This window comes from Nelumbo lutea, chromosome 1, assembly GCF_056320005.1.
Source record: "Nelumbo lutea isolate HS-2025 chromosome 1, American lotus-T2T, whole genome shotgun sequence".
NCBI lineage: Eukaryota > Viridiplantae > Streptophyta > Magnoliopsida > Proteales > Nelumbonaceae > Nelumbo > Nelumbo lutea.
The window spans coordinates 23,901,670-23,914,850 of record NC_142684.1 but is presented as its reverse complement, the minus strand read 5'-3'; the positions used below and the strand labels follow the sequence as shown (position 1 = coordinate 23,914,850).

The following is a 13,181-nucleotide window of genomic DNA, read 5'->3' as shown; positions in this document are numbered from 1 at the left end:
GCACATACAGTGTGGGATTAATTGAATCTTTGAACTGGACCAGATTTCCAGTATTGCCCTGGACCTTGGAGATTGATGGGCAAAACTGGAAAGTTACACCCGACCCCTAGACTCGATTATGATACTGCACTAGGTGTCGGATCGGGCTGTCTTTGATGTACCAATCAGTGAGATCCTTAGCGGGGGTCAAAACCTGGGTATGTTGGGACAATCCGAGAATTCATCTGAGTGGGTGATCATAGTTACAGGATCAGCCCCTTTGTCGGACAAAGGTAATGATTAGGGATGCACTCTCACTGTTGGAAACCAAGACTGCCGGCAGCCGATTTCAACCGTTGAAATTTGTTTTGCAAAGTATATTTTATATGAGATATAAAAGTATATACATTATGATTTCTAAAATGTTTGCAAAAAGGTTTTAATTCCCGGGATCCATATAAGTGGAGAGTGCAACACTGTTCCTTGCAGCCGAGGGAGAGGTCCTCTCTTGTCGGGCAGTGTATGATCATTAAGGGCTGAGCGGTTAAGTGTAAGACCATTGAGGATAATACATGATGGGCTAATTTTGCATCTGCCCACAGTCTCTGGGTGTTACAAGGTGGCTTGGCCCAGGGACCACTTAGGGTAAGTGTTGGGCCCATAGAGCCCATTTGATGGGTTTCAGGGGGTGCACTGTCTTTAACAGTGTATTCGACCAGGCCTTGTAACAAAGGCTGGGCCGAACCCATGTGGCTGATGTGTAGATCAATGCTTGGGTCCCACGCCATACAAGGAAGCCCAACTGGGCAGCAGTTAGGAAAGTTAAGTGAGCACATAAGCTTGATGGGCCTGAAGCCCATTTCGAACTGGGCTATTTATTTAGTTAATTAAAGGGGCGAATTCTGAGATGGATTAGCAGATAGGATAGGGTCTTAATCCTATCAACTCAGAGAGTCCAGATCTGAATGTGATTCAGATCTAGAAACCTCCTAATGGGATTAGGATAAAGCTAATCTAATCTGTAGATAAGATAAGGGTGTATCCTTATCACTAGAAGAGAAGGCTGATCCAAATATGATTTGGATAAGCACCTCCTAATGGGATTAGGAGCTGATCTTTTCAAGTTAACAAAAGGAAGGAGGGGGCGGCAGCCTTGAGAGAGACCAACAAGAAACACATCAGATCCTCTTTAGTGCTGAAATCAAGAAGAGAGAATTCTGCAGCTTGCGAATACTCTCTTGCTGCCTCCCTGCTCTTGTCGCCCTGTTTGCTAGTTCGATCTCCAGTTGTGGGAGAAGTCAAGATTGGATCTTGACATCAGTTCTTTGAGAAAGGATTGAGAAGGAAGCTGTGCTCACGTACCATTCTACTGATTCTTGCGAAGGACAGAGTTCTTGGGGAAGAGCACTGTTGATTCTGCTCCATCCTGCACTGCGCCATCTTCAGTGGGAGCAGTCTTTGGATCCTTCCTTGGTCTTGAACACCTTCGTTGGGAGATATTACTTCTCCGTATCAGGTATTATTCTCTCCCAGTTCAGATCTGGTTCAGTTTAAGGTTCAAGATTTATCCTTGAAAATATGATTTTCTAAATAGGGAATGTGATTCCCTGTTGAAGGGAGAGGAAATATTTTTGAAATTCGCCCCTTATTCCGCAATCTTTGGGCGTCCATGTGATGGATCTCTCATCTTTTCAAAAACAACACATGGGAATTGGTGGATCCTTTTGCAAGGAAAAAACTTGTTGGGTGTAAGTGGGTTTATACTGTCGAATATAGAGTAGATGGTATTGTTGAGAGGTATAAGGCAAGGCTTGTATCAATGGATTTCACACAGACATATGAGGTAGACTATACAAAGGCATTTGCCCCTGTTGCAAAGATGAACTCCAAAAAGTGTGTCATTGTCCTCGGCAGCCAACTTGCTATGGCATTTTCTTCAACATGAAGTGATGAATGCATTCTTGAATGGGGACTTGGAAGAAGTTTACATGGTTCAACTCCTTGGTTTTTGTGCAAATGGGAATGAAGGGAAAGTTTGTCCCCTCAAGAAGTCATTGTATGGTCTAAAGCAGTCACCAAGGGCTTGATTTGGCAATTTAACAAGGTAGTTCAGTAGATGGTGATCGGAATTGATCATCACCCTTGAAGACTTATTCTAAAGAAGAAGGCCTTACAATAAGTCTTGATATGGCATAGTGGTGGTACTTGGGATTTGGAATGAATTGAACACCAAGGGTATTTTTGCCATTTTATAAATTTCTGTTGGATCCAATAATAGCGTTTGATTGCCTAGTTATAGTTTGTTTATGACTAAAATTTCAGAGTCATTGCATAAGTAGGATTAGAGTTATTGAGTCTTCTTTGAATTGAAATAGGATATGACAACTTAGTTTGAGTCCTACTAGGATTATTGAGTCTAATAGTTTGATTCCTCAGACTATTATGAGTCTAAGAGTTTGACTCCTAGGATTATTATGAGCTTAGAGTCTATAAATGTGTATGGACATTTTACACAAAGGAAATGAATTATATTGAGTTTTCTTCAGCTTATGGTAGCTATGGTGAGTGATTCTCATGCCCTAGAGTGATTTTAGGTATTTTCTCTCTTCTTTCTCTCCCTATTTTCTCTCTTATTCCTTCAAGAAGCCATTATGGCCATCAACATCCATAAAACTTTGATCAAAAACACCATTCAACATTCTCTAAGGGCTAGAATGAAGGGATGAGAGATCCATCATATGGATGGCCGAACCCTGCAGGAAGGTTGGGCGAAATTTCAAAAATTTTTCTCTCTCCCACGTGGGAATCACATTCCTTATTTTAGAAAACTGCATTTTCAAGGATCAATCTTGAAACCAAACTGGACCAGATCTGAAACCAAAAGGTAGGAGAGGGATATACCTAATACAGAGTAACAATAACTCCCAACGAAGGTGTTCACACCCAAGGAGAAAACCAAAGACTGCTCCCACTGAAGATGACACAGTGTGAGGTGGAGCAGAATCAGTAGGATGGCTCTTCAACAAGAACCAAATTCTTTAGCAAGAATGTAATGGAGGGCTGGTGTACACGACTTCAGATTACCTTTTCTACCAAAAGGTAATATCAAGAACCTTTCTTTATCACTCTTACAGGTGGAGATCGAACTGACAAGGGCGGCAAGTGCAGGAAAGAGCAGAAGGCAGGAGCAGTCAAACTGCATATTCTTCTTTCTTTGTAATCTACGAAGTAAGTATTGTATCTTGGAGGTTTGCCCTGCTCCTCTATTTATAGCCTTTAAAGAGAGCATCTCCTAATCCCATTAGGAGTTTCCTAATCCAACTCTTGTATTTGGATTTGAACTCTCTTTAAGAGATAAGGATAATCCCTTATCTTATCTGCAGATAAAGATCAGACTTCCTAATCAAATTAGGAGTTTCCTGATCCAAATCTTTATTTAGATCTGGACTCTTTGAGTGGATAGGGATAATCCCTTATCCTATCTGCTGATCGAAATCCCAGAACTGCCCCTAATTAATTAATCTTATTAAGCCAGTTCAAATTGGGCTTTAGGCCCAATAAGTCTATGTGCTCACTTAACCTCCTAACTGTTGCCCAGTTGGCTATCCTTGTATGGCGTGGGACCCAAACATTGATCTACACCTCAGCCACAATGGTTCAGCCCAGCCTCTGTTACAAGGCCTGGTCGAATTCACTGTAGGAAACAGTGAACCCCTGAGTCCATCACCCTGGGCTCTTAATGAGCCCAATATTTACACTAAATGGTCATTGGGTCAAGCCACCATATAAAAACCCAAGGACTGTGGGCATATGCAAGATTAGCCCATCAGGTATTACCCTCAATGGTCTTACACTTAACCTCTTAGCCCATAGTGATCAAACACTGCCCGACAAGAGAGGACCTCTCCCTCGGCTGCAAGGAACAGTGCTGCACTCTTTACTCACATGGATCCCGGGAATTAAAACCTTTTGCAAATATTTTGAAACCATAATATATATATGTATATCTCTATAAAAATATATTTCGCAAAACAAATTTCAACGGTTGAAATCAACTGCCGGCAGTTTAGGTTTCCATTAGAGAGATTGCATCCCCGATCATTCACTTTGTCCGACAATGGGGCTGATCTTGTCACTATGATCATCCACTTAGATGAATTCTCGGACTGTCCCAACATGGAGAAGTTAGAATTGGGTGATATTTGTGTTCCTCATGTTACTTCCTTGAATCAGTTGTCTGATGTTCTTACAAAGGAAATGTCTGCTTTATAACACAATGATCTTCGTAACAAGTTGGGAATGATCGACATTTATGACCCAACTTGAGAGGGAGTATTATTTGTGGTTGCCCTACAAAAAGTAAGGCATGAGCCTGATTTCATTCCTAGACTTCATTCCTATTCTTGTACAATATAGGACCTGGAACAACACTCAAAAGTGAGTGTTACCCTTGGATATTGTTCTAAGTGAAAGGATAGGAAATCCATCACATGGACGCCCAAGATTGCAGAATAAAGGGGGCGAATTTCAAAAATTTTTCTTTCCCTTCAACTAGGAATCGAATTCCCTATTTAGAAAATCATTTTTTCAAGGATCATTCTTGAACCATAAACTAAACCAGATCTGAACCAAAAGGAGGAGAGAGAGATAATACCTGATACAAAGAAATAGTATCTCTCAGTGGAGGTGCTCACGCCCTAGGTAGGATCCAAAATCTGCTCCCACTGAAGATGGCACAGTGCCGGGTGGAGCAGAATCAGCAGTGTTTTTCCAAAAGAATTTGATCATTCTCAATGATCACCTGGACGGCTTGTGAATACAACTCCTACCAATCTTTTCTCCAAAAGATTGGAATCAAGATCCAATCTTGATTTCTCCCAAGGAATGGAGATCGAACTGCTATAGGCGGCGGCTGCAGGAAGGAGGCGGCTAGAGAGTATTTGCAGGGTGCAGAATTCTCTCTTTTGTGATCTCAGCTCTGAAGACAAGACTGTTGCTGGTGATTGTATTGGATGTCTAAAGGCTGTTGCCCCCTCTTCCTTTTATAGACTTAAAGGGATCAACTCCTAATCCCATTAGGAGTTAGTAATCCAAATCATATCTGGATTAGAAGTCCCTTTAAGATAAGGGATAATCCTTTGTATATTAGATCAGCCAGCTCCTAATCTAATTAGGAAGTTTCCAAATCTAAATCTCATTTAGATCTTGGACTCTCTGAGTGGATAGGGTGTGGCTCAATCCTATCAGCTGATCTTATCTCAGAATTCGCCCCTTAAAAGACTAATCAAATTAGCCCAGTTCGAAATGGGCTCAAGGCCCATTTAGGGTTATGTATTCATTAAGCCTTCCAAACTACTGCCCAGTTGGGCTTCCTTGTATGGCGTGGGACCCAAACATTGATCTACACATCAGCCACATGGGTTCAACCCAGCCTATGTTACAAGGCCTGGCCGAATACACTGTTATGGACAGTGCACCCCCTGAAACCCATCAGATGGGCTCTATGGGCCCAACACTTACCCTAAGTGGTCCCTGGGCCAAGCCACCTTGTAACACCCAGGGACTGTGGGCAGATGCAAGATTAGCCCATCAGGTATTATCCTCAATGGCCTTACACTTAACCTCTCAGCCCATAATGATCATACACTGCCCGACAAGAGAGGACCTCTCCCTCGGTTGCAAGGAACAGTGTTGCACTCTCTCACGTATGGATCCCGGGAATTAAAAGCTTTTGCAAACATTTCGTAACCATAATATATATACTTTTATATCTCATATAAAATACATTTTGCAAAACAAATCTCAACGATTGAAATCGGCTGCCGACAGTCTTGGTTTCCATCAGTGAGAGTGCATCCCCGATCATTACCTTTGTCCGACAAAGGGGCTGATCCTGTCACTATGATCACCCACTCAAATGAATTCTCAGACTGTCCCAACATACCCAGGTTTTGACCCCCGCTAAGGATCTCACTGATTGGTACATTAAAGACAGCCCAATCCGACACCTAGTGCAGTATCATAATCGAGTCTAGGGGTCGGGTGTAACTTTCCAGTTTTGCCCATCAATCTCCAAGGTCCAGAGCAATACTGGAAATCTAGTCCAGTTCAAAGATTCAATTAATCCCATACTATGTGTGCCTAGGGTCTCACCCCGGTAGCTGAGACAAGCCACCCCAACCGACTTGGTGGCACCATAGTGTCAGCCTTGTCAGGATAGGTATCCCCAGACCAACCCACTGGCTGTGAACATTCTAAACTAACACGAGTCTCATTAAGTGTCCAGTTTAAGGGTTTTACACAGAAACATACCAAGGGAACATGAATCAAATATGCACTTTTATTCATTTACAATAAATTCATAAAGTACATCATTTTGATTGAAGCTAAGGGCATACAAAACTGTCTAACACTAAGTCCCACATCGCATAGGAATGGGAACGAAGGCCTTGCCTAGGAGGGTAGTTCTCATACTTGAGTTGACCCATGTTGGCACATGTGTCAACTCATGAATATTTATATTTTAGAAAGTTTTGTATTTTATATAAAATAATAAATATTTAATATAAAATAAAATATACTTGCATATATATATAATATAGATATAATATTATATAATATTAAGTATATATAATTTATTATATATAATACATCATATAATATGTTATAATATAAAAATATTTTGTATATTATATATTATATATTTAATAATATATTATAATATATTATAATATATTGCGGGTACAGCCGGACCTGAAGTGTTGGGCCCAAGCATGGCCTGGAATTTTCTATGCTTGATGGGGGCCCTGGCCGGGCCTGGAAATTTGCAGGTTGGGCCCCCTAGGGGCTGCAGCCCACTTTTGTCCTCCCAAACACTTTCTTCTCTTGATTCACTCTTTCACATTTTCTAGAAGATTAACTTACAAGACATAAATTTCCAAGAAATGAAGAAATCACCTAGAAAGATTCCATGTCGTAGTTGAGCATCTAGTATCTGATTAATGGGCAGTTGTCCAATAATATTATAAGCTTGTAAATAAAGTGGTGACTACATAAAGACTAACTTTGGAATTTGAGATAATAAAATATGATTCAATTGATATTTAACACTTTTTCCTCATGACAACTGTGAGTTGTATTTACTTGTAGTCACTGGAGAAGACAAAATCCAGTTTCTTCACAATCAAAGCACAGCAAATTTTGAATGTCTTCATGAAGGCCAGGTATATTCTGGATTCTGATATTTCTTCTACATGATGTTCTGACTTCATTTGTATTCTGATCGGAAATTAGTCTTAAGGGTTCTTGTTAAAAAATATGCAGGGGTGTGACACTGTTTTCGTTACACCAACAGCTCGGACAATAGACATTGCCCATGCTTGGATTATGGTAATGTTTGTCCAAGATTTCTTGGGTAATATTTGGTTTATCTGCACAAATACTATGCTAGCAATTACTTTGAAGGATCATTTATTAGTGTCAGATACTTCAATGTTTAGTATAAAGTCCATGTCTGACACCTTTTTCATTTCATGTCCTTGACGTATGCCTTATCTAGATAACATATAAAAAGAATGTTCTGTTGACCTATTACTATTAGCAATTTAGTAGATTATGAATTCTTATTAGATAGTATTTGTTTTGCTCACAGAAAAATGCGGTGACATTGCTGGTCTCACCTCTAACCTGCAAAAGCATAGCTGAAATGCTTATGAAGTATGCCCATTAAGAGATCTTCCTATTTAATATGTGCACATGAATTGGATTTACTTTTCATTGGCTTTTTACATTTCATTATTATTATGACGGAGTTGATTTGCGTAGCACTATGGTACTTTGCAATTTCTTTTTTTAATTTTCCTTAGCTCCACTTTAGTGGGGTCGTAGAAGATGAAAAGAAACAAGGAAAAAAATAAACTTAATTACCACCCAGCCTTGAACAGAGAAATAAAGTATGCTTTTTTCTATTTAAAATCAAATAACCATTTAAAGTAGTTCATTGGAGAGTTCCAAGAGGTTGCTTGGAGCTAGATTCGGAAAGTTCAGGTTCCCTCCAAGATTATTTCCTTTGTTTGGGCTGCTTGATGGGATTGGATTCAGAATGTGGATGTTCTGTTGGAAAAATGGATGAACATCAGTAATATGTTCTGCCTATGTGCAGAGTCACCTGTTGTTAGACAGTTTTGCATGCCCTTAGTTTCAATCAAGATGATGTACTTTATGAGTTTATTGTAAATGAATAAAAGTGCATATTTGATTCATGTTCCCTTGGTATGTTTCTGTGTAATACCCTTAAACTGGACACTTAATGAGACTCGTGTTAGTTTAGAATGTTCACAGCCAGTGGGTCGATCTGGGAGACCTATCCTGACAAGGCTGACACTGTGGTGCCACCAAATCGGTTGGGGTAGCCTGTCTTAACTGCCAGGGTGAGACCCTAGGCACATACAGTGTAGGATTAATTGAATCTATGAACTGGACCAGATTTCCAGTATTGCTCTGGACCTTGAAGATTGATGGAAAAAACTGGAAAGTTACACCTGACCCCTAGACTCGATTATGATACTACACTAGGTGTCGGATTGGGCTGTCTTTGATATACCATTCAGTGAGATCCTTAGTGGGAGTCAATACTTGGGTATGTTGGGACAGTCTGATAATTCATCTGAGTGGGTGATCATAATGACAGGATCAGCCCCTTTGTCGGACAAAGGTAATGATCGGGGATGCACTCTCACTTATGGAAACCAAGACTGCCGGCAGCCGATTTCAATCGTTGAGATTTGTTTTGCAAAATGTATTTTATATGAGATATAAAAGTATATATATTATGGTTACGAAATGTTTGCAAAAGCTTTTAATTCCCGGGATCCATACTTGAGAGTGCAACACTGTTCCTTGCAACCGAGGGAGAGGTACTCTCTTGTCTGGCAGTGTGTGATCATTATGGGCTGAGAGGTTAAGTGTAAGACCATTGAGGATAATGCCTGATGGGCTAATCTTGCATCTGCCCACAGTCCCTGGGTGTTACAAGGTGACTTGGCCCAGGGACCACTTAGGGTAAGTGTTGGACCCATAGAGCCCATGAGATGGGTTTCAGGGGGTGCACTGTCCATAACAGTGTATTCGGCCAGGCCTTGTAACAAAGGTTGGGCCGAACCCATGTGGCTGATGTGTAGATCAATGTTAGGGTCTCATGCTATACAAGGAAGCCCAACTGGGCAACAGTTTGGAAGGCTAAGTGAATACATAACCTCAAATGGGCCTTAAGCCCATTTCGAACTGGGCTGATTTGATTAGTCATTTAAATGGGCGAATTCTGAGATGCATCAGCTGATAGGATTGGGCCTAGACCCTATCCACTTATAGAGTCTAAGATCTAAATAAGATTTAGATCTGGAAGCCTCCTAATTAGATTACGAGATGGCTGATCTGATCTGCAGATAAGATAAGGGTTATCCCTTATCACTTAAAGGGTATCCAGATATGATTTGGATTAGCAACTCCTAATGGGATTAGGAGCTAATCCCTTTAAGATTATAAAAGGAGGAGGGGGCGGCAGCCTTTAGACATGCAACACAATTTCTGTCTTCAGAGCTGAAATCACAAGAAGAGAGAATTCTGCACCTTGCGAATACTCTCGTCGCCTCCTTCCTATAGCCGCCGCCTCCAGCAGTTCGATCTCTTACTCTACAGGAGTAATCAAGATTTAATCTTGATAACAATCTTTTGGAGAAAAGATTGATTGGAGCTGTATTTACAAGCCATCCTATTGATTCTTGCGAAGGGTCAAGTTCTTTTGGAAGAACACTACTGATTCTGCTCCATCCTGTATTGCGCCATCTTCAGTGGGAGCAAGTTTTGGATCCTTCCTTGGGCGTGAACACCTCCATTGGGAGATACTGTTTCTTCGTATCAGGTATAATCCCTTCCTACTCCTTTTGGTTCAGATTTGGTTCAGTTTATGGTTCAAGAATGATCATTGAAAATATGATTTTCTAAATAGGGAATGCGATTCCCAGTTGAAGGGAGAGAAAAAATTTTTGGAATTCGCCCCCCTTATTCCATAATCTTTGGGCGTCCATGTGATGGATATCCTATCCCTTCAGTGGTATCAGAGCCATGGTTCAAATCTTGAACCAATTTGTTTCAGATCTGAACCTGCGCAAATGGGCAGAAGGTGTTCTACCCGATTTGCGCAGATATGGGTTTTGGGAAACTTGTTCCCAAAATTGATGGGCAAATAATCTAAAATTAATTTTATATAAATGTGATTGTTGTTTAGAATGGTTCTTTATGATTTTCTTGATTTATGGGCTGTTCGTACAAGAGGAGATCGAGTTCTTGGTTTGCGTAGGGAAAACTGCAAGATTTGCAGTTTCTTGATTTATTTACTACATTTGGTCTGTAAATAATTTTTTTTTTTTTTTTTAGACTCAATGTATTAGGCATTCGATCTGATGTAATTATAATAGAAATTAGGTTTTTTATTTTCTGTTTAATTTTGGATTGAAGATGGCGGCGCATGGAAGGAGATTTCGCAAATGGGACATTCGCTACCTGCGATTTGCAGTTTGTGAAACTGCAATCTATGATCTAACCTCTGTTTTGCAGGATGGATTGTGCAAACAACCCTATTTGACCGATTCTTGATTTAGTTTTATCAGTTCTTTAATTTCAGATTATTTTCTTGAATTAAAGATTTAATTAAAGATCAAACCCTAGACCCATTCGAACCAAGATTGGTTCAAACTGTTTGAACCAAATCTAGGGTCTAATCAAGGCTGAAAGTCAGTCTAATTTTCCCACTAATGGGCCTGAGGATTGATATTTAATTAAATCGTTAATTCGGCCCAACCTGTAAAGGCCCAATTTTAAATAGTTAAAACTGCCAAAAGCCCACTTCAAAGTATAAAGCTAAATGGGCCGAACTGGGTAACCCTACTTCTGCCCATATACCTAGATAATATTAATGGTTAATATTGTGGATTTAAAACGGGCTTCCAATGGGCCTTATGAAAGAATGGTAGGATCCATCTAATGGGTGGGCGAATTTCAAAAATTTTCCTACCTTCTCCCAACTGGGAATCATATTCCCTAAATTTAGAATAAAATATTCAAGGATCCTATTTGAACCATAATCAAACCAGATCTGTACCAAAAGACAGATGGGAGGAATATACTTGATCCGAAGAAGCACTATCTCCCAAACTTGGTGTTCACGCCCAAATAATGCTCCAAGATCCGTTCTTGCTGAAGATGACACAGCTGTGGATGGAACAGAACCAGCAGGGTGCGTCCTACACGCTGGATCCTTCGCAAGTATCCTCTGGAAGCACTAAACACTGAATCTATTTCAGTCTTTCTTACAAGACTGATGTCAAGAACAGATTTCTTGACTTTCTTTTCTGCAAAGATCTAATCTTGCAAAGGAGATGGCGGCGGCAAGAGGAGAACTCTAAAGGCGAAAAGGCTGAACTGCCCTTTTTTTTTTCCTTTTTCTGGAGTATGAGATCTGATCTCAATTCGCAGGAACCTTTCTTGCGATTTTTCTTGATTCGAAATCTGTTGTATTTCTCTCCTTTTTTTTTTTTTTTGGTTAGGGTTTCTCCTCCTTTCTTCTTGATTAAGAAACCTCATAATTAGGAGTTATCCCAATCCAAATCAGTATTTGGATAGGGGATAATCTTAATCCTATCTGCAGATAAAATTAGTTTACTCCTGATCTTATCAGGAGGTTACCAGATTCAAATCTAACTTGAATTTGGTCTCCAAGAGTGGATAAGGCTAAAGGCCCAATCCTTTTACTAACATTAATCTCAGATTCGCCCCAAGGATGGGTGATCATATCAGCCCACCTCGAAATGGGCTTCTGGTCCATTAAGTGTTCAGTGTCTAATTACTTTCTAATCTGCTGCCCAGTTGGGCTTCTTTGTATGGCGTGGGACCCAAGCATTGATCTACACACCAGCCACATGGGTTCGGCCCAGCCTTTAATACAAGGCCCAGCCGAATTCACTGAAAAACTCAATGAACCCCTTGAGTCCATCATATGGACCCTATGGGCCCAACACTTACATTAAGTGGTCCCTGGGCCAAGCCATCTTATAAAAACCCAGGGACTGTGGGCAGGTGCAAGATTAGCCCATCAGGTATTATTCTCAATGGTTTTACACTTAACCTCTCAGCCCTTAATGATCAAGCACTGCCCGACAAGAGAGGACCTCTCCCTCGGCTGCAAGGAACAGTGCCGCACTCTCCTCTCACATGGATCCCGGGAATTAAAACCATTTGCAAACAATTTGAAACCGTACATATATATATAAATATATTAATTTTGCAAAACAAAATTCCAACGATTGAAATCAACTGCCGGCAGTTTGGTTTCCATCAGAGAGAGTGCATTCCCGATCATTACCCTTTGTCCGACAAAGTGGCTGATTCTGTCACTATGATCACCCACTCAGATGAATTCTCAAACTGCCCCAACATACCCAGGTTTTGATCTCCGCTAAGGATCTCACTGATTGGCATATCAAAGGCAGCCTGATCCAACACCTAGTGAAGTGTCATAATCGAGTCTAGGGGTCAGGTGTAACTTACTAGTTTTGCCCATCTATCTCCAAGGTCCAGGGCAATACTGGAAATCTGGTCCGGTTCAAGGATTCAAGTAATCCCATACTACATGTGCCTCGGGTCTTACCCTGGTGGCTGAGGCAAGCCATCCCAACACTTGGTGGCACACCAGTATCAACCTTGGCAGGATAAATCTCCCCAGACTTATCCAACGGCTGTGAACTTTTAAAACTAACACGAGTCTCTATAAATGTCCAGTTTTAGGGTTTTACACAGAATTAAACCAAACAACATGAATCAAATATGCACTTTATTTATTTCCACTAAATAACAAAAGTACATCAAATCAGATTGAAGCTAAGGGCATACAAAAACTGTCTAACACCTTACAGATGATTAATTGATTGGATCAATATGGATGTGTGATGTGCTACGTACATGGGCCATAAGTGCTTGGCCCATGCTCAATCAACAGTGGCTCTTGCGCACACCATGGCTGAATGCACATCATTGCCATGGTGTCCCTTTTGGTCATTGGATGACCTCCCTCAGTGGTGGGCCCCACACCTCATCGAGAGGTTACGTGCGGAACCCTAGCCAATTAAGACCCACCAAAATCTGGCTTT

General features: G+C 40.7%; 1 protein-coding gene across 1 annotated transcript in view; it reads left to right on the top strand.

Annotated features, from left to right (window-relative positions):
• The window catches only part of LOC148873965 (Glycine cleavage T-protein family), a 78,092-nt gene that overhangs the window by 35,187 nt on the left and 29,724 nt on the right, over nt 1-13,181 (top strand). Inside the window, exons 4-6 of the mRNA XM_088965489.1 lie at nt 7,129-7,202; nt 7,303-7,368; nt 7,631-7,695. Coding sequence (XP_088821615.1) covers nt 7,129-7,202; nt 7,303-7,368; nt 7,631-7,695 — 205 coding nt within the window. The remainder of the gene's footprint in view (nt 1-7,128; nt 7,203-7,302; nt 7,369-7,630; nt 7,696-13,181) is intronic.